Genomic DNA, 22,991 nt, shown 5'->3' with positions numbered 1-22,991 from the left:
TTGAGTCAAAGCCCTGAGCTTTTTTAAGATGGAGTCTTTTGAAATATTATTTCTTGCAATAAATGTATTCTAAACTGTAATGTGAGCAAATTTTTCATTTGTCACTTTGTCAAGTTGGGAGGGACCTTGATGGGAAATGAGGCACAAACCATATTTGGAAATTTTCTTTGAGTTCAGAGTGGGAGTCTAAAATACAAGTCAATTTATGATAGAATAATAAAATATTATTAATAAATTGATATTATTTGTCCTTTGTTCTCAAAGAGATCCAATGACATCATGAGAGTGATGTCTTGACTGGGATATGAGTGGGATAGAACTGTGCAAAGTCTTCTTCAGCCTCACTCTCTCCTTCAGGGTCATCAAAGTCTAGAGGCAAGACAAAGGTGAAGATGACTGGTAAGGGTCTAGGACTCAGTGAGTGACCTTGACTTTTCTAAATTACACATACACACACACACACACACACACACATACATAAAGGGGTAGAGTATATATGTAAGAAGTTATTCTCAAAGAAAATGCAAGGTTACACATGTGTATATGTGGACATTTTTGAAACAGAGGGCTACAATGCTTAAAATTTTTAAAAGAGAGGGTTACAGTTTCCCAGATGTTCCTACTGACTGCTATGAAACTTCCTCACCTCTGTCAGTCTTAGCAAGTCTTCTATAATGTCAGTACTCCAGGAAGTACAGCAGCCACTTTTGGCTAATAGAGCACTAGGTGAATCTCTGGATTCCCTCTTAGCTGCCTTCTTCTTCCTGGGGACCTTGCTTCTTTCCTTATGCATAACATAGTCTAGAAGTCACAAAACACATGGGCATATAAGCCAGTCCTTACAAAATCTCCCTACCCCTACACAGCCACAAAAAAAGCATCATTTCAGCATGGAATCTCACTCTTGGGTTCTTTTATTTAGCCTGGACTTTTGTTCTTAAGATTTGTTCACTCTCACCTTAATGTTTGCCCTCCAGTCTATAGACTCTGGGAAACATTCCTGCCCTGATAATCATTGCCTCTCTTGGTAAATGTCCCTTTTCATTCATTCATCCATTCTATTCAATCATTTTATTTCATTCATTTATTCAATTTCAATTACAGAGTGCAATATCTGAGTTTTCCCACTAGGTTTCTCCCTACTTGAGTCATCATGGTCCTTTCAGTCTCTCTAGGGTAACCTTCCTAAAGGGCTGTAGTATCTGCACTGGTCATGTGAGGGTGGCATCATTTTTTTATTCCGAAAAAATAAGTTTTTATTATTTTGGTTGCAAGTATGTGAACATGTAGAATACAACTGGTGGAAATGTTCTTTAGGATAGTAGAACAACGGGGGCAGAGGTGTACAGCAGAGCAGGACCACCTTCCTCACAAAGGCAAAGGGAGCTAAAGGTTTCTATTTCCTGGGAGTAGATCACAAACCAAATTTGCTTACTGAAATGAATGCTGAAATAGAAAACAAATAACAAATGAAACTCACAATAAAATAAAACCATTTATACAACAAACGTAAACCAGAAAAGTGACATTGTGATGCTACAGTAAAAGCAACTGAATTTAGTTTTCCTTTTGTCTAAGAACAATTCAGAAACGTAAAAAAATTCATAGCTATGGGGAGGTCACACAGCCAAAAGGGCAGTACATTCACACTCTCCAAGTAGCCCAAGGTTCTGGAATCATTATCCCATGGCAGGAACATGACTCTCAGATTCACAGGTAATTACCAGCAATTACTCATACTGTCAAACCTACAACTTCATGTAGCATTACCACCCTCATTCAAAATTAAACTGGAGAATAAAATGAATGTTGCTAAAAATAATAAAATATGAACTGAATATATAGGCAGCTCATGAGCCACTACCCCATCTGACTGGGCTCTCCTTTCTCTGGTCATAACTACCCCTCCAAATTCTCTGGAGTACACAAAAGAATGCCCAAATTACCTACACCTGTGGCTCAGAAAAAGGAGGAAAAACAAACAGGGTGCATGGGTGCATGCCTGGGACCTCACCTTTGATCTGAGGAAAGCAGTAGAAAGAACAAGGAGACAAATCAGTCTCCCCTTCCAGCTCACCTGCCCAACAGGATTCATGGGGTCTCTAAACTTGGAATCCTGTCCTCTCATTGCTCTTGTTTCCATCTCTGCTCTAGGATCTGAAAGGTTTCTGAAGAAGCAATATTACAGGAAATTATTAAGGAAAATTGCCCTGAAGTTCTAGAACAAGAGGGTAAAGTAGAAATAGAAAAAAAAAATCTACTATTCACCACCTGAAAGAGATGCCAGGAGGAAAACTTACAGAAATGTCAGAGCCAAGTTACAAAACTCCTAGGTTAAGAAGAAAATGTTGCAAGTTGCAAGAGAAAAACAATTTAAATACTGCAGAAATACAGTCAGAATCTCACAAGACTCAACAGCTTCTACTCTAAAAGACCATAGGCCTGGAACGTTATATTTCAAAGAGCAAAAGAACTGGTGTTGCATCCAAGAATAACTTACCCAGCAAAGTTGAATATAATCCTGAATGAGGAAAAAATAAGTCATTTGGCAAACTGAAAGACTTTTTGTAACAAAAAGACCACAACTCAATGGAAAAGAAAATATGAAAGATCCAGAAGAAATATAAGAAAATCATTAATGACTAATTATAAGGAGTTCATTAAGGTCAAGCATATAAATATATATCACATATATGTGTGTGTATGTGCGTGTATGTATGTATGTAAATATATGCATATACATACACACACATATATATCATGCATATAAACTGATATATGTATGCAAATAAGAACGCTATCAGCATTCTTAAAATTGTCATCATTACTGGGCTAGTTTGAAAGAAAGGGTGGGGCTGAGTTGTTAATGCTGGGGTGATTCTACAAAACAAAATTGGGTAAGAAAAGGTAAAAGGGAGCAATCATATTGCAAAAATGGGGCATGAAAAGAATATCTAATACAGAGGAAGCAGGTAGGGATAGAGGCCTAATAACTTGGAACCTTATTCTCATCTGGACTGAAAAGTAAACATTTACATCTGGAAGTAGAGAAGTCTTCTGAACTTGTAGAGAGGTTTAAAGATCTTCCTCACCCATTAATAGGTCTGCCCATTAAAGAAAGCTTGATTAAGAGAGGCCCACACCTTTTGTTAATTTTCTAATGAGGCATCAGTTCTCAAGGGTTGTGATGCCTTCTGGCTCTGAAAAATATTTAAATACTCAAGTGAGGTTTTACTTTGGGGTTTACTCATTGGACGTGTTTGGTCAGACAAGACTCTGCGCAGCCACTAAGGAGCCCTCCCCCTCCTCCAGCTTTGAAAACCCAGCTGTTGGTGCTTCTTCCTCTGGTAACTATCTATGTATGTATGGTCAGACAGTTATCTGTCTGTTGATGTCAGACAGTTGGAAGCCCTGTCTGTTAATTTTGATTTCTCTGTATTTTCTCTGAAGTTTAGGGTGCTGACTTTTTCCCCTGAACTAAGTAAATGATATATGTGCTTGATTAAAGTGATTGTTGACCCCTCAAAAGTTACTTTCCTATTAGAAAAGCAGATCAAAGAACCTGTACCACAGGCCCTCCTGTGAATGTCCGGGTGCTTGCTTTTACAAGAGGTGAGAAAAGTGGGAGATAGGTTGGAGGACAGACTTTTAGTTGGGTATGTGGATTGGGGTTTGGAAGTGTGATGAAGAAGATAAGGGACTTTTAGAGGGGCTCATATATTGAGATAGGGTTGGGGAAGGGGATGAGGGACTCTTGGAGGGGTGGGTGCTGGTTGCATTTACTTAGTTCTTCCTATGTCCCAGGGACCTAGCTAATAACTGGAAATACATGTTGTTGTTCAGTCATTTCAGTTGTCTCAGACTCTTTGAGACTCCATTTGGAGTTTTCTTGGCAGAGATACTGGAGTCATTTATCGTTTCTTTCTCCATCTCATTTTACAGAAGAAGAACTGATACAAACATGGTTGACTTGCCCAGGAGCACACAGCTAGTAAGTGTCTGAGAACAGATTTCAGGGATATAAGTCTTCCTGATTCCAGGGCCAGTACTCTATCCACTGTGCCACCTAGCTGCCTATTTAACTATTGATATGTACACAGTTCTGAGACAACTGCCGTGTTTCCAAGATGATTATAAGACCCAAGGGAGGGGAACAGTAATATGGCTTAGGGCATGGGCCATCTCATCAGTGTCATAGGTGGGGTCAGAGTAGAAAAGAGTCCTTAGGCACTCATATCAGCAAATCTCAGATATGGAGGAGGGATTTCCAATAGAGGGATCAGACTTCATAACAGACATATTTTTAAAAATTAAGACACTGGATGCTCCTTAAGAAAAAAGTAATACTGGGTCATTGAACAGTCAAACAAATAGTGAAAATATATCTTCAAAGACCCCTAACATTGAACTTGATTTCCAGATAATGACCAATGTTGACCAATGGGCAGTGACCCCCTAGTCTCATGAATAAGATGGACAAAATTGCTTTGGAAAGTCAGAGTAGGCAGCTGAGGAAGTGAGTGACTAGGGTAATAGCCCACATATTCAATCTTGGGGAGACTCTTCCAATAGAATGTAAGTTCCTTAAGGGAAAGATTGATTGAGTTCTCTTGCCTAGGAAAGATTCTACTGCCCTCCTGAAAAGCAATATTTCTTCTCTGCCCAGAGCACAAAACATGTGGAGCTGGCACATGTGGAAGAAGCTATTCTCATCACTAGTAGCCACAAAGTTTTCCAAAATGGGAATGCCTTTCTCAGCTGCACACCTTTTAACAGAAAGGTAACTTTGGCTGGAGCATAGAGATCATGGAAGGGAATCATGATAAATGATTCAAAAAGCATTTTTTAAGTGCCAACCATGTATCAGACACTGTGCTAAGCATTGGGGGTACGAAGAAAGGCAAAAGACAGTCCCTGCCCTCAAGGCGCTTACAACCTAATGGGAGAGGCAACAATACATAAATGATTATGTACAGACAAGATATATTGGTGATAGTCAGAAGGTTAAGGAGAAGTGAGAAAGATGAAATTCAGCTGAGACTTCAGGGAAACAAGGAGAATGTTCCAGGCATGAGAGACAGCAAGTGGAAATACACGTGGTCTGGAGATGGAACTTCTTGTTCCAGGCATAACAAGGAGGCCCAGGTCATTGGATTGCACAGTATGTAGACAGGAATAAGGTATAAGAACAATGGAAGGTGGGAAGACATGAGGTTGTGAAGAGCTTTAAAAGTCAAACAGAAGATTACATTTCATCCTAGAGGTGATAGGGAGGCAATGGAGTTTATTAAATAAGGGAGTTACATGGTCAGACATATACTTTTGTAAGATCAATTTGACAGCTGATTGGAATGGGGAGAGATTTGAGACAGGGAGACCAACCAGCAGATATTGCAACAGTCCAGGTATGAAGTGATGAGAGACTGCACCAACGTGATGGCAGTGTCAAAAGACAAAGAGAGCCATACATAAGAGCTATTATAAAGTTAGAAATGACAAGTCTTGGCAACTGATTGGATATAATGGAATGAGAGAGAATGATGAGTCAAGGATGATACCTAGGTTTTGAGTCTGGGTGACTGAAAGGATGGTGGTACTCTCAACACTAACAGAGAACTTAGAAAAGGTGGGGGAGGGGGGCCTAGGGAAAAAATAGTAAGTTTGGTTTTGGACATTTTGAGTATGAGATGTCTGCAGGACATCCAGTAGGAGATGTCCAGTAGGCAACTGAAAATTCAAGACTAGAGGACAGGAGAGAAGTTTGGGATAGAAAAATAGCTATGGGAATCATCTGCAAAGAGATAACTATATCCAAGAGAGGTTATAATAAGATGCTTTATATTTGTTATCTCATTTGATCTTCACAACAACTCTGGGAGGTAAGTGCTAATATTATCCCCACTTTACAGATGAAGAAACTGAGGCTAAGAGAGGTTAAGTGATTTGCTTAGAGTCCTATAGTTACTAAGTGTTTGAGGCAGAATTTGAATTAAGGTCTTCCTGTGTCCAAGTTCAACATTATTCTACTATGTTGAAAAAGAAATAGTGTATTATAGAGATATACAGAGGGAGAAAGAGAAAGGAAGGAAGGAAGAAAAGAAGGAAGGAAGGAAGGAAGGAAGGAAGGAAGGAAGGAAGGAAGGAAGGAAGGAAGGAAGGAAGGAAGGAAGGAAGGAAGGAAGGAAGGAAGGAAGGAAGGAAAGACTATGAGTCAGGTCTCAGTGAGTACAAGGAGATAGATGGAATGAGAAAGGAAAAGGATTAAGATGAAATCTAGTTTGTTACCTATAGAAAAGGCGTTCTAGAAAATACAGATGAAGGATCAGGTGACTTTAAAGTGGGATTATGTTAGGGACACACTGAGGGAGGTTGGAATAAGGGAGCAGTGAGAGGGGAATGGAAAATAGCAGTGCAACAACATCTGCCAGAGTTTAGAGTCACTGGGATTGGGGGTGGGTAGTGGGAATGATCACTTATACCAAGTTCCATTAGGTTGTAGAAAGACTTGAATACCAGGTATGGAATTTGAATCTGACACATATAAAATGAATGTATTGAAAAATTGACATGAACCATCCTTTCTGGACTCAAGATGATGTGAGACTATGCAATGAGAGAGGGGGTTGGGAGGGACTGCAGCTTGCACACAGACACATACCATTTTTGAAGACTTTTCTGGGGATAAAAATTTCAAACTCTATTTAGGGTTTTCTATCCCAACAGCTAGAGCAGGTGAGATTGCCCTGTGGTGCTTCCTCTCATCCCCACTCCCCAAGATAGGCTATGGTTTCTTCTGTGGGAGAGTCCTGCAAAGATGTGAGCCTAGAGCAGATAGAAAGAGGTAAAGTGGGATTCTGGATTGACAAGGTGAGAAGAGGGGACTCACCAGGTGAATTTAGCAGAATTTACTCTAGCCCCTCCTTTTCCCTGTTTCCTTAGATCATTTGCTGTATAAAAATCTCAAATTCTAAAAACTTGTCAGATACCTTTTCTGTCCCTCCCTCCCTGCCACATACATACATCTTTAAGGTGCTGGGGGAGAAGAGTAGTGGGAAAGGGGACTTGATCTAGCCTTCCACAGATCCTGTAGCTTATTATTGGAAAGCTTGTTTACAATTTGTTTCTAGGCTACCTGGTTGTGTCAATAAATCACATGGCCTCAGAATCCTTTGACTGTGGGGCCAAGAATGATGATAGAGAAGTCCAGTCATAGAAAAGGGGCTCAAACAGTAGAAATGAGAGGTGTCTCAATCTATGACTGATCAGATTAGATTTGTTCTACTTAGCCTTTGAGAGCAAAAGCATGAGCCATGAGTGGAAGCTGCAGGGGCAAATATAGACTAGATGACTAAAAAGAGCTGTCCCAGAATGGAATGGACTACCTTGAAAAGATGTGGGTTCTCCCTCCTTGGAGGTCTTCGAGCAGAGGCTTGATAACCACTTGTTGGCTGTTATCATGGGTTTCCTAGATGACTGTTGAGGATCCCTCTAAAACTCTCAAAGGCAATGATTCTGTGACTAATTGGCACAAAGAGCCACCTTTCTGAAGTGAAGTCTAATTTCTCTTCCACTTGGCAGCCTTTCAAAAACCTGAAGAGTTTTTCACCTCTCAGGGGATCAAGGTCAGCAGCAGTTTATTAGAAAGGAGTTGTTCACTTCAGGGGAAAGAGTTGAAAATGCCTCAGTTAGCTCCCCATGGCTATGACTGACAATGTCCACCTAAGCGCAGGTTGCAGCATCATCCCCATATACCTCAGAGTTTGAGATGATGAGCCTAAGGTCAAGAAGGCCTCAGAAATTTTGTGAACTTGGACAAAGGGTCAGAAAGTGCTCAGGTTCAAGTAAGAATGAAGTATGGGGATAACACATACATACACACACACACACACACACACACACACACCCACACACACACACACAAACACTTCTTACTCCTTTCAACAGGCTTGCTAGTTTGTGCCCCAGATGTTTTTAAGGTTGTGTCACTGTGGCTTCCACTGAAATGAACACAGTGACAACTCGTTCACCCTAAACCCCAGAAGTGGCAAGTCCTGGAGGAAATACACCTAAAACTTTCATCAGCACCTGTAGAGCCTACAGAAGCAGCTACTAAAGACATGCATGTCCCTACAGGGGAGATACAGGCATAATAGAATATAAACTGACTTGGAAATAATGTAGAAGCTCTTACAGGGATTCACAGATCTCTAGAGAGGATACATAAGCCTTGTAGAGAACTTAGCTATCATTCTAAGTAATGCATAGTCCCCTTACAAAAAATACTAGATCCCCACAAAAGATGCTTGGGCTCATATGAAACATGGACAGACTTCAAAGAGGATGCACAAGCAGGCCCCTTTGGGGCAAAATAGAAGCCCATAATTGAAGGCACCTAGGTTCTTTCAAAGGATGCACAGACCCAACAAACAATCTGCCTGTTGGTTCTGTGGCCAATATATATGAAGCAATAATTCCCAAAAGAATTTCAAACTAGTAACAACTATATGAAAGAAAGATTCAAACCACTAATAACAGAGAAGTGAAAATCAAACAACTCTGAAGCTGGATTGCACATTCAGAAAACTACCAAAGATGAGAAAAGTTAAAGAGTTAATGATTGAGGGGCTTCCAAATCACAGGCACACTAACATACTGTTGGTGGAGCTAAGACTTAAATGGTCTGACCATTCTGGAAGTCAAGCTAGAATAACGGTTTTTGGGTTTTTTTTAATGATTAAAATGTCCATGAGGGGAAGGGAGAATTCAGCTAAGCAGCACGGTGGATAGAGTGCCAGACCTGGAATCACACTCATCTTCTTAACTTCAAATTTGTCTTCAGATATCTACTAGCTGTGTGATCCTCGTCAAGTCATTTAACCCTCTTCGCCTCAGTTTCCTTATCATTAAAATGAGCTGGAGATGGAAATGGCAAACCACTAAAGTATCTTTGCCAAGAAAACCTCAAATGGGGCCATGGAGAGTCAGACATGACAGAACAACCAAACAACACAAATGTCTGTGCCCTTGGACCCAGAGATCCCACTGCTATGCATATACTGTAAGGAGGTCAAAGGCAAAGAAAAAGGCATCTTATTCCCCACCCAGCAGCACACATTTTGGATTGCTTTGACTTTTCCTTCACGTCCCCATGCCAAGTACCTTCCCTCCTCCCTCCTCAACATTTCGATTTTCTTCTGTATATTCTCTTACCCCATTAGCTTGTAAGCTCCTTGAGAATAAGGACTGCCCTTATTTTTCATATTTAATGAATCTTTATTGACTAGAAAGAAAGGTCCCATAGATATCAAAAATAGCAGCACTTTTTTGTGGTATCAAAGAACTAGAAATAGATTGGGGAATGGCTTAGTTAATTATTATGGATAATATGAAATGAGGACTGTGAAGATGAGAGAAGTATTGAATGACATGAACTTAGGCAGGGTGAAGTAAACAGAACCAGGAAAACAAGATACATAATAATATACACATGCACACACAGCGTATGTATATATATAATGGGAGAAGGGAAGGAAAAGAGGAAGCTGAACGCAGCATAATTATAATGACCAAACTTGGCCCTGTGAAGCAATTAAGAAAATGCACCTCCCTTCAAAACAGATATAGGAAGATATGGGTGCAAACCATTGCATATACTATCAGAAACACTAGATGTGTCGGTGATTTTTATTACTTGGGTAAGGTTTTATACCCCTTACATTAAACTCATAACTTTCCTTCCAACTCTTTCTTCCAAATATCTCATTTCTCTCCTCCACCACTCTCATTTTCTTTACAATATCATTTTAAACTCAAAAAAAAAAAAAAAACCTCGCTCAATTTTATCTAAGAATTCTAGGTGAACTTGTTACCAAGCTGTATGTTTCTTTGAAGGATTGCTTGTAAATGTTTTGGAGTTATTTTCTTCTAGGTATTCTTTATTGTGCTTTAGATGTCCCTGATATGATAATAGCTCTTTATCATAAGTGTCTTTTCAGTTTGCTTGTTTGTTTGTTCTCTCATTCTTCCAGCTTTCCTTCTGAAATTTAGACTTTTATATTAAGGCCAGATGGTGTACACTCCTGGAAGGATAACCAAGGCCTTGTATGGTCCTGGTTGTTTTTATCTGAGTTCCTTCTACTGCCTTCTTTGGGTATTAAATTCTTTGTTCTTCTAGGTAGTCAAGAGTTACTCAGGTTGGGGAGTTGCAAATTTTCCAGGGGGACCTAAGTGGTCTGATCTAGGGTACAATCTGATCACTGCTTTTCTGGTCTGAGGCTCTAGGCTGACAGTTTGGGTCTAGACAGTACAACAATAAGCATGTCCATGAGTGAAGTTCCAGTTGCTGGCTCCAACCCCTGTCACTTAAGCGAAAGACTACAAGTTCAGAGAAACAAAGCTATGGACTGACCTCCAGTCCCACAGCCCCAGACCTGGTTATTTGACCCTGCACTAAAGCCTAGACATATCTCTGAGGTCAGAACAACAAAACTATAGGCCCAACCATATTCCACTATCTTGCCACTTGTCTATGAGCCAAATTAGTGACATTAGGCTGGGAAAATGACCTCCCATGGTTTCTCCTTAGATTTCATGATCCTCACTTGATCAGTACTCTTCTAAGATCTTTGTTGAAATATTTATGGGGAAAACTGAGCTGTACTTCTTCCTGCTACTCCACAGTCCTTGACACAGTTAATTTTGCTAGACTGCTTTTTACTTCCACTTTCTTTTAAGATCTTCATTACAAAGAATACTGGGTAGGGAAGATAGGTGGTATATATTGAGAAATGTAATTGATACAAAAAGAAAATAAATTTTCAAATTTTAAATTGAAAATTAACAACTCACTAAAAAATTATTTTATAAAGCTAGAAAAAACAAAATTCATCTAGAAGAACAAAAGGTCAAGAATATTAAGAGAATTAGTGAAAAGAAATACAAAGGTAAGTGGCCTAGTTATGCCAAATCATAAATTGTATCATAAAGCAGCAATCATCAAAACTACCTGGTAGTGGCTAAGAAAGAGAGTGGTGGATCAGTGCAATAGGTTAGGTGAACAAGACCCAATAGTCAATGACTATAGCAATCTACTATTCAATAAATCCAAAGACTCCAACTTCTGGGATAAGAACACACTATGTAGCAAAAACTCCTGGGAAAAGTGGAAAATATTATGTCAGAAACTAGGCACAGATTAACATTTTACACCCTATACCAAGATAAAGTCAAAATGGTACATGATTTAGAGAAAAAGGCTGATACTATAAGCAAACTGGGAGAGCAAGGAATAGTTTATCTGTCAGATCTATGAAGAAGGGAAGGTTTTGTGACCAAACAAGGGACAGAGAACATTATGAAATGCAAAATGGATGATTTTGATGATATTAAACAGAAAAGTTTTTGTGCCAACAAAGCCAATGTAATCAAGATTAACAGGGAAGCAGAAAGCTGGGAAATAATTTTTACAACTAATATCTCTGATAAAGACCTAATTTCTAAAATGTAGAGAGAACTGAGTCAAATTTGTAAGAATGCAAGTTATTCTTCAACTGATAAATTTTTAAAGGATAGGAAAAGACAGTTTTCAAAGGAGGAAATTAAAATAATCCAGTCATATGAAAAAAATGTTCTAAATCACTATTGATTAGAGAAATGCAAATCAAAACAACTCTGAGGTACCACATCACACCTATCAGACTGGCTAACATGGTAAAACAGTAAGATGATAAATGTTGGAGATGATGTGGGAACATTAGAACACTATTTTGTTGGTGGAGCTGTGAGCTGATCCAACCATTCTGAAGAAAAATTTGGAACTATGCCCAAAGGATTATAAAATTGTTCTTTCCCTTTGACCCAGCAATACCACTTCTAGGTCTGCATCTCAAAGAGATCATAAAAATAGAAAAAAGATTCACATGTACAAAAATATTTATAGCAGCTCTTTTTGTGGTGGAAAGAATTGGAAATTGAGGGGATGTTCATCAACTGGAGAATGGCTAAACAAGTTGTGGTATATGAATGTAATGGAATTCTATTGTGCTATAAGAAATAATGAGCAGGCAGACCAGAAAAACATGGAAAGACATAAAATGAACTCATGTTGAGTGAAATGAGCAGAACCAGGAGAACATTTTACACAATAATAGTCACGTTGTGTGATGACTGACTTTGGTATACTTAGCTCTTCTCAGCAATGCAAGATCTAATTCAACTCCAAAAGACTCACAGTGGAAAATGCTATCCATATACAGAGAAAGAACTTTGGAGTCTAAATGCCAATGGAAGCATGCTATTTTCTCACCTTTTCTTTTGTTTTTTTGTTTCTTCTTTCTTGTGGTTCTTCCCATTAGTTCTAATTCTTCTTTACATCCTGACTAATGTGAAAATATGTTTAATATGAATGTGTAAGTAGAGCCTACATCACATTGCACATCATCTTGGGAAAGGGGGAGAAGAGCAAAGGAGAGAAAATTTAAAACTCAAAATCTTATGGGAGTGAATGTTGAAAACTAAAAATTAATTAATTATTAAAAAGCAAAGAACAACTCTGGTTCTGACATTAACTACATAGGTTGTTATTACCTAGATTATCCTTACTCCCTCATGTCATGGTCAAGAAAGTTATAGTAAAATATAAGGGTATCTGTACAACACCATTTGGAGATGTATTTCTTCAGCTATAGGAAGTCTCCAGAAAATAGTTGCACATGCCTCTAGAATTGGTTGTTCAGTGTCTCAAAAAGTAATCTTCTCAGCCAGGAAAAAAGGGATTTCTCCTACAATTTGGACTGAAGTGGGTAGAGTTAGTCCAGTCAGTCAATAAGTAAATACTGCCTAGAGAGATGGGCTGAACACTTCCAGAGTGTTCTCAACAGAACATCATCAATTAAGCACCTACTATGAGCCAAATACTATGTTAAGCACTGGGGATACAAATGAAGCAAGAGTTGTTGTTTTTTAAAGGAAGGAAAAAATATTTTTAATGGAATGAGAATGCTAGATAAAAAAAATGGAAAAGAAGTAAGAGCTACGCGAGAAAGAATAAGAAAGAGAATTAACAGCTGGGCACAAAGAGTTATAAAGTCTTGCCCAAGCAACAAACTCCCTGGAACTTAGAATGGACAAAACAGAATCCAATGGCTTCATGAGGCAAAAAGAATTATTAAAACAAAGAGAAAAGGCTGAAAAATGGAAGAAAATGTAAGGTACCTCATAGCAAAAGCAACTGATTTGTAAAATAGATCCAAGAGGAAAAAGATAAGAAATATTGAACTATGAGAACACCGTGACCAAAAGAAGAGCCTAGACATCCCATTTCAAGCAATCTTTTTTTAATATATAATTTATTTATTTTTCAGTTCTTAGCATTCACCTTCACAAAAATCTGAATTCAAAGTTTTCTCCCCATCTCTTCCCAGGACAGCATGCACCCCCATCCACTCCTTCCTCCAGTATGTCCTCCCTTCTATTACCCACCCTTCTTCCATCCCCCTTCCCCTCTATTTTCCTGTAGGGCAAAATAGATTTCTATACTCCATTGCCTTTATAGCTTAATTTGCAGTTGCATGCTAAAACAATTTTTAACATTCATTCTAAAAACTTTGAGTTCCATATTCTTTCCCTCCCCCTCCCCCACCCTCATTGAGAAAATAAGCAATTCAATATAAGTAATACATGTGTAACAATGAAAAGCATTTCCATAATAGTTATGTTATAAAAGACTAACCATATTTCTCTCTGTCCTATCCTGCCCTTCATTTACTCCATTCTTTCCCTTGACCTGTCCTCCCACAATAGTGTTTGCTTCTGATTATCCCTTTCCCCAATTTGCTGTCCATTCTATTATCTTCCCTCTCCTATCCCCTTTTCCCTTGCCTTCCTGCAGGGTAAAATAGATTTCCATATCTAATTGAGTGTGTATTATTCCCTCCTTAAACCAAATCCGATGAGAGTAAGGCTCAATTGTTTCTTTTCATCTCCTCCCTCTTCCCCTCCACTGTAGAAGCTCTTTCTTCCCTCTTGTATGTGAAATGATTTGCCACATTGTGCCTCTCCCTTTCTCTTATTTCTAGTACATTCCACTCAACAGTAAATTTTATTTGTTTCAGGTATTCTCCCTTCATATCCAGCTCACCCTGTGCCTTCTGTCTATGCATATGTATGTATATATATATATATGTACATATATATACACACATATATGTGTGTGCATATACATACACACATGCACATATACATACCTATATATGTAATATACACATACATACATACCTATACACACCTACATATATACATTCCCTCTAACTATGCTAATATTGGAAAAGGTCTCATGAGTCACAAATAGCATCTTTATATGTAAGAATGTAAACAGTTCAACTTTAATGAGTTCCTTAAGGCTTCTCTTTCCTGTTTACCCTCTCATGTTTCTCTTGATTCTTGTATTTGAAAGTCAAATTGTCTATTGAGTTCTGGTCTTTTCAACAAGAATGCTTGGAAGTCCTCTATTTCATTGAAATTCCATTTTTTCCCCTGAAGTCTTATGCTCAATTTTGCTGGGTAGGTGATTCTTGGTTTTAATCCTATCTCCTTTCACCTATGAAATATTGTATCCCAAGCCCTTCAGTCCTTTAGTGTAGAAGCTGCTAAATCCTGTGTTGTCCTGATTGTATTTCCACAATACTTGAATTGTTTCTTTCTGGCTACTTGTAATATTTTCTCCTTGACCTGGGAATTCTGGAATTTGGCTACAATATTCCAAGGAATTTTTCTTTTTGAATCTCTTTCAGGAGGTGATCAGTGAATTCTTTCCATTTCTATTTTACCCTCTGGTTCTAGAATATCAGGGCAGTTTTTCTTGATAATTTTTTGGAAGATGATGTTTAGGCTCTTTGTTTGATCATGGCTTTCAGGTAGCCCCGTAATATTTAAATTGTCTCTCCTGGATCTATTTTCCAGGAAGAACACTTGGAAAACAATGAGATATTTCACATTGTTTTCTATTTTTTCATTCTTTTGTTTTTGGTTTCACATGGAAGTCATTAGCTTCTATCAGCTCCATTTTTATTTTTAAAGAACTATTTTCTTCAGTGAGCTTTTGAACCTCCTTTTCCATTTGAATAATTCTGCTTTCTAAAGCTTTCTTCTCCTCATTGACTTTTTGGACTTCTTTTGCCATTTGGGTTAGTGTATTTTTAAAGGTGTTATTTTCTTCAGCCTTTCTTTAGATCTCCTTTAACAAGCTGTTGACTCACTTTTCACGGTTTTCTTTCATTGCTCTCATTTATCTTCCCAATTTTTCCTCCACCTTTCTTACTTGATTTTCAAAATCCTTTTTGAGCTCGTCCATGGTCTGAGACCATTACTTTTTTTTTTTTTTTGAATGTAGAAGCCTTGACTTTTATGTCTTCCTCTGATTGTGTGCTTTGTTCTTCCTCATCCAAAAGGATGGAACAAACTACCTTTTCATCATGAAATTAACCTTTCATAATCTTATTTTTTCCCTTTTTTGGGCATTTTCCCAGGAAGTTACTTAACTTTTGAGTCCTTTCTCAAGTGGAGGGTATACTCTAGGGACCTGTAAGTTCTCAGTTCCTCCAAGGTGGCACAATAAAGGGAGAGGAGTTTACTCTCCAGAATAAACTGGATTCCCATCCCTTCTCCAGAGCCTCCACCAGCTCCACTACATCATCACTCTTCCTCACCCCAGGACCACCACTCAGAACTGAGACCCAGATCAGCTGCTCAATTCCCCCAGTGTCTTTAGGCCGAGGGCTCTAAAAATGGACTCTGCTGCCACTCTGGTTTGGGCTGGTCTGGATCATGTTCATTTCTCACCCCAATGAAAGAGCTTTCTTACTGACCTTTGAAGCTGTCTTTGGCATTTGTGGGTTAAGAAATCTGGGAACTACAGTTACTACCCATGATTCCTTGTCCTGAGGCCTACTCCACTCCTCTCCGTGCTGCACAGCCAAGGCTGGGCTGTGTTCTGTTCTGAGCCCAGTGCGGTAGATTTTCCTGTCAAATTTCTAGGTTGTGTTGGGCTAGAAAATTTCTTTCACCCTGTTATTTTGTGGCTTCTGCTGCTCTAGAATTTGTTTAGAGTCATTTTCTTCACTTTAATTTTTTGTGGTTATCCTTAGCTTTCTGTATCAGCCTCACCTCATTCTAATATTTAGTACCGTTAACATTTTCCTCACAGAAGTATGTATGCCGGATGACTTCTTTTTCATTAACCAGTGCTTTATTTTGTCTTCTGTGATCAACCCAAAGTTCTGTGGTGTTATTATTTATGAAATTTTACCTAGGTAAATGAAACTAAATGATAGAGAAAGACATTATTGTTATTGTTGTTATCATTATTATTACTTTGAGCTACTGTACTGCAATAACTGTAAGTTCCACTTTCATCTCAGAAAACACCTTTGCTGTGAAAAGAAATTCTTATAAGTGGCATGGTTTATTGCAGTTATTCTAGTTTGCATATTAAGCCTTGTTTTCATTGAAACAAATCCACTTGCAGACTTTCATGTTTGCTTTTCAGAAGTTCAACAGGTTTTTATTTTCTTCTACTTTCTGTCAGAGGTTTTGTCTCCCTTTTTTAAGACAATATTAACTATTCTATATTCTGTCTTATTCCATAAGAGTCATTCCCAGTATATTTATTAGGATCCAAGTGAAACAGACTGCCAGTCTTGAGATAAGTACTATTTTCAATGTCATCAACTATATATCATTAGATTAAATATGAGAACTACCCATCATAAATTTCTCCCCAAATAGGAGGTGGTTAAGTCTAAGACTTCTAGCAGCCTTGGATATGTGCCAAGATCAAGTTGCTTCAATAAGGCAACCATGACCAATCATTAGAATGGAAAAAATTCTCCACAGCTTAGATACATATGCTGTAGCCAATTAGCAGTCAGAAAAATATTGCCCAGTCACACACTGCCTGACCAATTTGTGCTCTTGAATCTTCAAGAACACTTAACAGGTATGGGTCTCATTGCTGAATACTGACATCAAAAGCAGAGTTTCTTCTCTATAAAAGGAGTAGCAGCTCAGCCTCAAATAACATTATTACCTAAGACTCATCTTGTTCTCCTCATGTAGACAGATGCTTAAATTCATATGGAGAAGGCTAGCACAGCCATAAGTTATCATGAAAAGAACAGATTAAGAGAAACCTGGAAAGATTTTTTATAAACTGATGGTGACTGAACTGAGCAGAACCAGGAGAATAATTAATGTAATAACTGGTATTGGTTGTTGTCCTTTGTCTTTGAAGAGGACCAAAATGGCATCACCAAGATAAAGTGAAATTTCAGTGTGTCCAGTTGTGGCTGATCAGCCAAATATGAGCTCAAAATGCTCTACTGCAGGTTGGGCACAGAAAGCCCGTGTGAATATTTGGGGTGGGTATCCTAAATTTGCGCATTCCATGTTTACTTTGTGCTGTCTCAATTCTGCTTTGCTCATAGAGCACAGCACCCTTTCTGATGTGGGCACGCCGTGCTGAGAGATCCTGTGCCAGTGTCTCCCATGTTGCACAGTCAAATCCAAAGTTCTTGAGAGAGCCTTTGAGAGTGTCCTTGTATGGTTTTTTCTGGCCACCATGTGATTGCCTGCCTCATGCTAGTTCTCCATAAAATAGTCTTTTTGGCAAGCATACATTTTGCATTGAACAATATGGCCAACCCATCGAAGTTGCATAGTTGAATACTTGGCAGCTCAGCTCAAGCAAGGACTTCAGTGTCTGGTACCTTATGCTGCCAGGTGATCCTCAGAACCTTCCTAAGACAGTTCAAATGGAAGAGATTCAGTTTCTTGGCATGGTGCTGGTAGACCCTCCATATTTCACTAGCATATAACAATAAGGTCAGCACAAAGCTGTGTAGACCTTCAGTTTGGTAGTCAGTCTAATACCTCTTCTTTTCCAAACTTTTCTTCAGAGCCTCTCTAACACTGAGCTAGCTCTGGCAATGTGTGCATCAACCTCATTGTCAATGTGTCACTACCAAGGTAAGTGAACTTATCCACAGCATTCAAAACTTCTCCATTTGTTATAACAATGGTTCCACATATGGATGGTGTGGTGGTGGCTGATGGAGCACCTGTGTTTTCTTGGTGTTAATTATTAAGGGTAGCTAGGTAGTGCTAGGCTTGGAGTCAGGAAAATCTGAGTTCAAATCCAGTCTCAGACACTACTACCTGTGCGATCCTGGACAAGCCATTTAACTCCTATTTGTCTCAATACTTTAACTATAAAATGGGGACACACTAAAGAAGAAAATGGCAAGCCACTCCAGTATCTTTGCTAAGACAACCTCAAGGACAAGTCCATGGGGTCACAAAGTGTCAGACACAACTGAATGACTCAACAATGAAAATATGAAGGAGAAGGCTGGTGCTTGACCAGAAGAAATTCTACAGGCCTGAAAGAATGATCCCTTCATCTTTAAATACCTCAGGTGGTTCTGGGAAACATACTCTTAATATCCAACTGTAATTCTTCTCTGCAATAACATATATCCTTCAACAAATCTCACTACAGAAATGAGTTAAGCATATATTAGATTTTGTTGTCATCTTTTAGTGCTAAGGAAGAATTCTTACCATAGAACTATTCATTTAGAAAGCATTGGTGGATATATATTGGAGAATGGTTGGGGGAGCCTGATCATCTATCAAGTCTTTGGAACTAGCCCTATAAATCTAGAATAACATATCACACTTCTGCATCCTTCCTCTGTTACTAGTCCCTGATTCCAATATCTGTGTATATCATTTTGTATATCATTTGTCTGTGTATATCACACCAACTTATCTAAGGAAAGGGAAGAAGGTATGGATTGAAAAAATATTTTATCAAAGTTCTTGGATAAAAATCTAATGTTCAAAATAAAGAGAATATACATTTATAAGTCTAACAGTCAACAACCATATTAAAATATTTCAAATAATACAATAAATTCAAATTAAAGCAATTCTAAAGTGTTACTTTACACACATCAAATCTGAAAAAACATATGATAAAAAATAGAAATAGTCCTATTGGAGGGACTATGAGAAGACAGATGTATTAATGCACTCTCATAGAGAAGTGAATTGATCCAATAATTGCCATTGGTGAAATCAAGCAAGAAAAGCTGCTTACATTTAACAAATCCACTGCTGGGTCTCTACTAAAAGAAAGCCATGATAAAATAGTCTCATCCATGCCAAAATATTCATAGAAACACTATTTGAGAAGTACTAAAAAACTGGAGACAAAGTATGCACCTACTGAATTGGGAGTGGCTTAACAAATGGTAGCATATGAATGCACTGAAATATTATTGAAGTATAAGGAACAATGAATATCAAAAATTCAGAAATCTGCAAGAAAAGTTGAATGACTTGATATAGGGTGAAAAAGCCAGATCAACAAGAAAAATATATGCAATAACTACCATGATGTAAATAAAGACAGCCCTGAAAGACAACCAAATTTAGGGGAAACACAATGGCCAGCATTATTTCTGAATGAAAGTAACAAAATTGTACCCATTTTCTTTCAAGCAATGGTGATTTCTTATGGAGTTACTTTCAAGAGCAGATCAAGAAGCTTGGCTCTTATCCTGTGATAAACAGCCATTTTGAATTTGTGGACAGAGGTTGATTATACCTAGGTTTAGTAAGGTTACTCTGGGAGGCTGAGCAGGATGGGTTCATTCCAGACTCTGTTCTTTTCTTTATAACTGTCTCCCTGACCTTGGTACCCTCTTTACCATGCCCCTAACCTTCCATCAAGGTCCTACTACAATCCTTCATTAATCCATACTTTCCTGAGTGCACTTCCTCATAAGGGATAGCACTCCTGTCTCTTCCCCATACTATAGCTGCCAGAAGTTACCAACAAGTATCTTGGGGGAACTGGGCCTTCACATAGGGCCTACACAGAATTTGGGGGTATTTGTAGGCAAGAAATCAGGAGGCAAATGGGGCTTAGGTACACTGGAACCACTGAGCTACAGGGAGCAAATGTCCCTGAGTGTCCCTCCTTGTGGATCTGAGAGTGGGCTACTTATTGCTTTGTGTAGTCAGTCCCTGGGTGAGTCTTACACAACTTGCTGGGCTATGCAGCAATTCATGATCCTGAGCAGAAAGAGAAGTAAATAGACTTGATAATGTTAGTAACAGGGTTTCTATCTCCTCCTCCATCAGGGTATGTCAGGGTGAAACATATGGGGAACTCTGTGGGCCGGGTTAGCAGGTTACTGGTCCAGCATGGGGCTAGCAGTCATAAGACTCAGCAGCATTTTAGTGTGTCTAGTCTGCTGCTTACTGATCTCTGACTCAAGGCAATCCTCTGCTCCTTATTAGATCTCATCCTTAAATGGGAATTTAAGGAAATAGCCTTAAAATGGGTTTGTTTAGACTCAACCATGCAAAGTTATTTTAAGCAAAGCTTCCCAAGGGTAAGGCCCAATCAGTAAGTCTGCAGATTTTGAGTTTCCCAGGGGCAGAGACCAGTTCTGCATTTTTTATAGAACCCCCAGAGCAGGGCCTAGGACTTTTCCTCTGCCAACTGCAGGGCTAGACTCATAATGGAGTTAAAAAAAAATCTTAGATCAGAACAGGATTTGGATCAAGTCAGAATATGATCTACAGATCCTGACCCCTGAAAATGTGGTCACTTTCCACTCATCTTTAGGAAAGGGGTGACAGATGAGAAGGACATGAAATGAGTAGAAGGCAATAGCTAGAGTCACTGGAGGTGTGGAAAAGCAGTGAAAACTAGAAGAGAAGAGAAGCCCTTTTTCTCCTTGAATAACAGACACAACCTGTCTCCCACCTAGTTAAAAATTCTCTCTCTCTCTCTCTCTCTCTCTCTCTCTCTCTCTCTCTCTCTCTCTCTCTCTCTCTCTCTCTCTCTCTTTCTCTCTCTCTCCTTCCTTCCCACCTCTCTCACTCTCTCATGCAAGAAAATGCACACATACACTAGCAGGACTGCTACAAGGTTTCTCGTGTGGGTTAATTCGTTGGGCAAAGCAGCAATAGCTGTGGTCCTGGCCCAGTAGGTTTATGTCAGGGCCTCTGCCTTGGCCCCAGTATGGTGAGGCTAGCACAGTAGTAGATGCCAGAGTCCTCCTTCTGTACCTGGCGCAGGGTCAAGGAGACTGTGTTGGCCTCATTTTTTCTGAAAATGAAAGCTCTACCCTTCATGCCCTCCCTGTACTCATTGGTACTGCCTCTCCCAGCCGTGATGCTAGCCACAAACTCCTTTGAGCCTCCAGTGCCAGAACTCCGGTGCCAGGACATGGCAAAGTCCTTAAAGCGGAGCCCTGAAGCTGTACAAGTCAAAGTCAAAGACTGGCCCTCGTGAATCATTTGGCCACCAGTCTCTACCAGTTGCACCTGGGCCCAGAATCCTGCAAAGAATACATAGGAGAGTAAGGTTAGTTCTCCACTGAGTCAACTTGAAAGGAAAGTGGGGCACCAAGACAGAGATCCCTGGGAGCTGGATACCAAGGAGAAGAACCCAGATAGCAGAAAATAAGGAGAGTCTATGCTAAGCATCCTGACCACTACGGAAGGAAGAATGGGGAACATAGTGGAAAAGAAATATCTGGGAACTAATTAGAAACTTAGTTCAACACAGCAGTCCAGGAAGAGGGGAAGAGCAGGATAAGAACAGAAATACCTGGTAAATTGGAAAGGAGTAATTCCAGAAGATAGACCCTGGCAAGAGTGAGGGGTCTGATAAACATTGTGCCCACTCTAAAAGAGTAAGGATCAGGTTTCAGGAGATGCAGTGAGGTCCAGGCAGCTACAACCCAAGGTTGATGATGTCTAAATGGATATGACTTCTGCACAGAGGAAGCTGTCTTTAAGACGACTGATAGTAGTGGTGCCTGCCCATCCCCCACAGAGGGGTAGGGAGTGGTGGTTAGCGTGAGAGGAAGAAAGAAATGAGCCTGAGCAAGCCACAGCATTTGAACAGCCTCTCACAGCTGCCATTGCAAGGCCTGGAACACCATTCCTAAGGTTTGGGAATGCTCAGGTAAGAGGCCAGTATCCAGATATGCAAAGCTTAGCACTGTTGAGGAGCTTAGTCTAGAGATACTACCTGACCTAATTTCCAGCTTTAGTTATGTACCAATCAAACAACCAAGGCATTAATTTAGAGAACTAGAAAAACTATGAACAAAAGTCATCTGGAGGAAGAAAAGGGGGAAAAAATCTCAGCATGAAATAAAATAGGAATAAAGAGGCTCTAATAGGACCAAATATCAGCCCATACTCCAAGGCACTGCTCTTAAAAAAAACTGGTATTAATTAACTAGTAGAAAAGACGATCAATGAAACTGATTAGGCAAGTGTGTCCCACAATGAAACATGTTACCTGTTTCCTGATAGAGAGGAGATGGACTCAGGCACAGAAGAAGGTATATTTTTTGGACATGGCTAATATGGGAAGTTGTGTTGCTTAACTATACATATTGGTTACAAGGTTGTTTTCTCTTTTCCCACTTCAATGTCTGGGGACAGGGCAGGGTGACAGGAAGGAGAGGAAATAAATATTTGTTGATTGAAAACTGTCTTTTTTGTTAGTGTTTGTCTTCACAATGGTGAGCACAGTGTCTGGCACATAGTAAAGTCTTAATAGATGTTTGTTAACTGAAAAAATAAACTAAAATTCATATTTTTAAACTTGTATTTGACAGCTGACCCTGATGTTGGTGACTGGAACTCTCTCTGTGAGACAGAGAGCCTTGGGATTCCAGCTTCCTGGACAAACTTGTCTGAGGCGAGGACTACAGTGGAGGGTCGAAGAGGGTTGTGGGATGGAGAGGAGTGAAGGGGGCTAGACCCAAGGCAAGGCAATTCTGAGTCCGGCACTCTGTTTCCAGAGGTGCAACGTGAGAGTCTTTCCCCCTAGAAAAAGGAACACCCTGGGACCATGTCCCTGTGCAGCAGGCTGGGACAGAGCCCCACAGATTTGCTCT

At 39.4% G+C, this 22,991-nt stretch overlaps 1 protein-coding gene across 1 annotated transcript in view; it reads right to left on the bottom strand.

Annotated features, from left to right (window-relative positions):
* The window catches only part of LOC140500185 (Ig heavy chain Mem5-like), a 39,117-nt gene extending 16,708 nt beyond the window's left edge, over nt 1–22,409 (bottom strand). The window contains exon 1 of the mRNA XM_072602539.1: nt 21,093–22,409. Within this exon, the coding sequence (XP_072458640.1) occupies nt 21,093–21,372 (280 nt within the window). The 5' untranslated portion in view covers nt 21,373–22,409. The remainder of the gene's footprint in view (nt 1–21,092) is intronic.
* Nucleotides 22,410–22,991: the final 582 nt, after the last annotated feature.

This window comes from Notamacropus eugenii, chromosome 4 (assembly GCF_028372415.1).
Source record: "Notamacropus eugenii isolate mMacEug1 chromosome 4, mMacEug1.pri_v2, whole genome shotgun sequence".
Classification (NCBI taxonomy): Eukaryota; Metazoa; Chordata; class Mammalia; order Diprotodontia; family Macropodidae; genus Notamacropus; species Notamacropus eugenii.
Note: the sequence above shows the minus strand (reverse complement) of the source record. Positions and strands in the feature narration are given on the sequence as shown.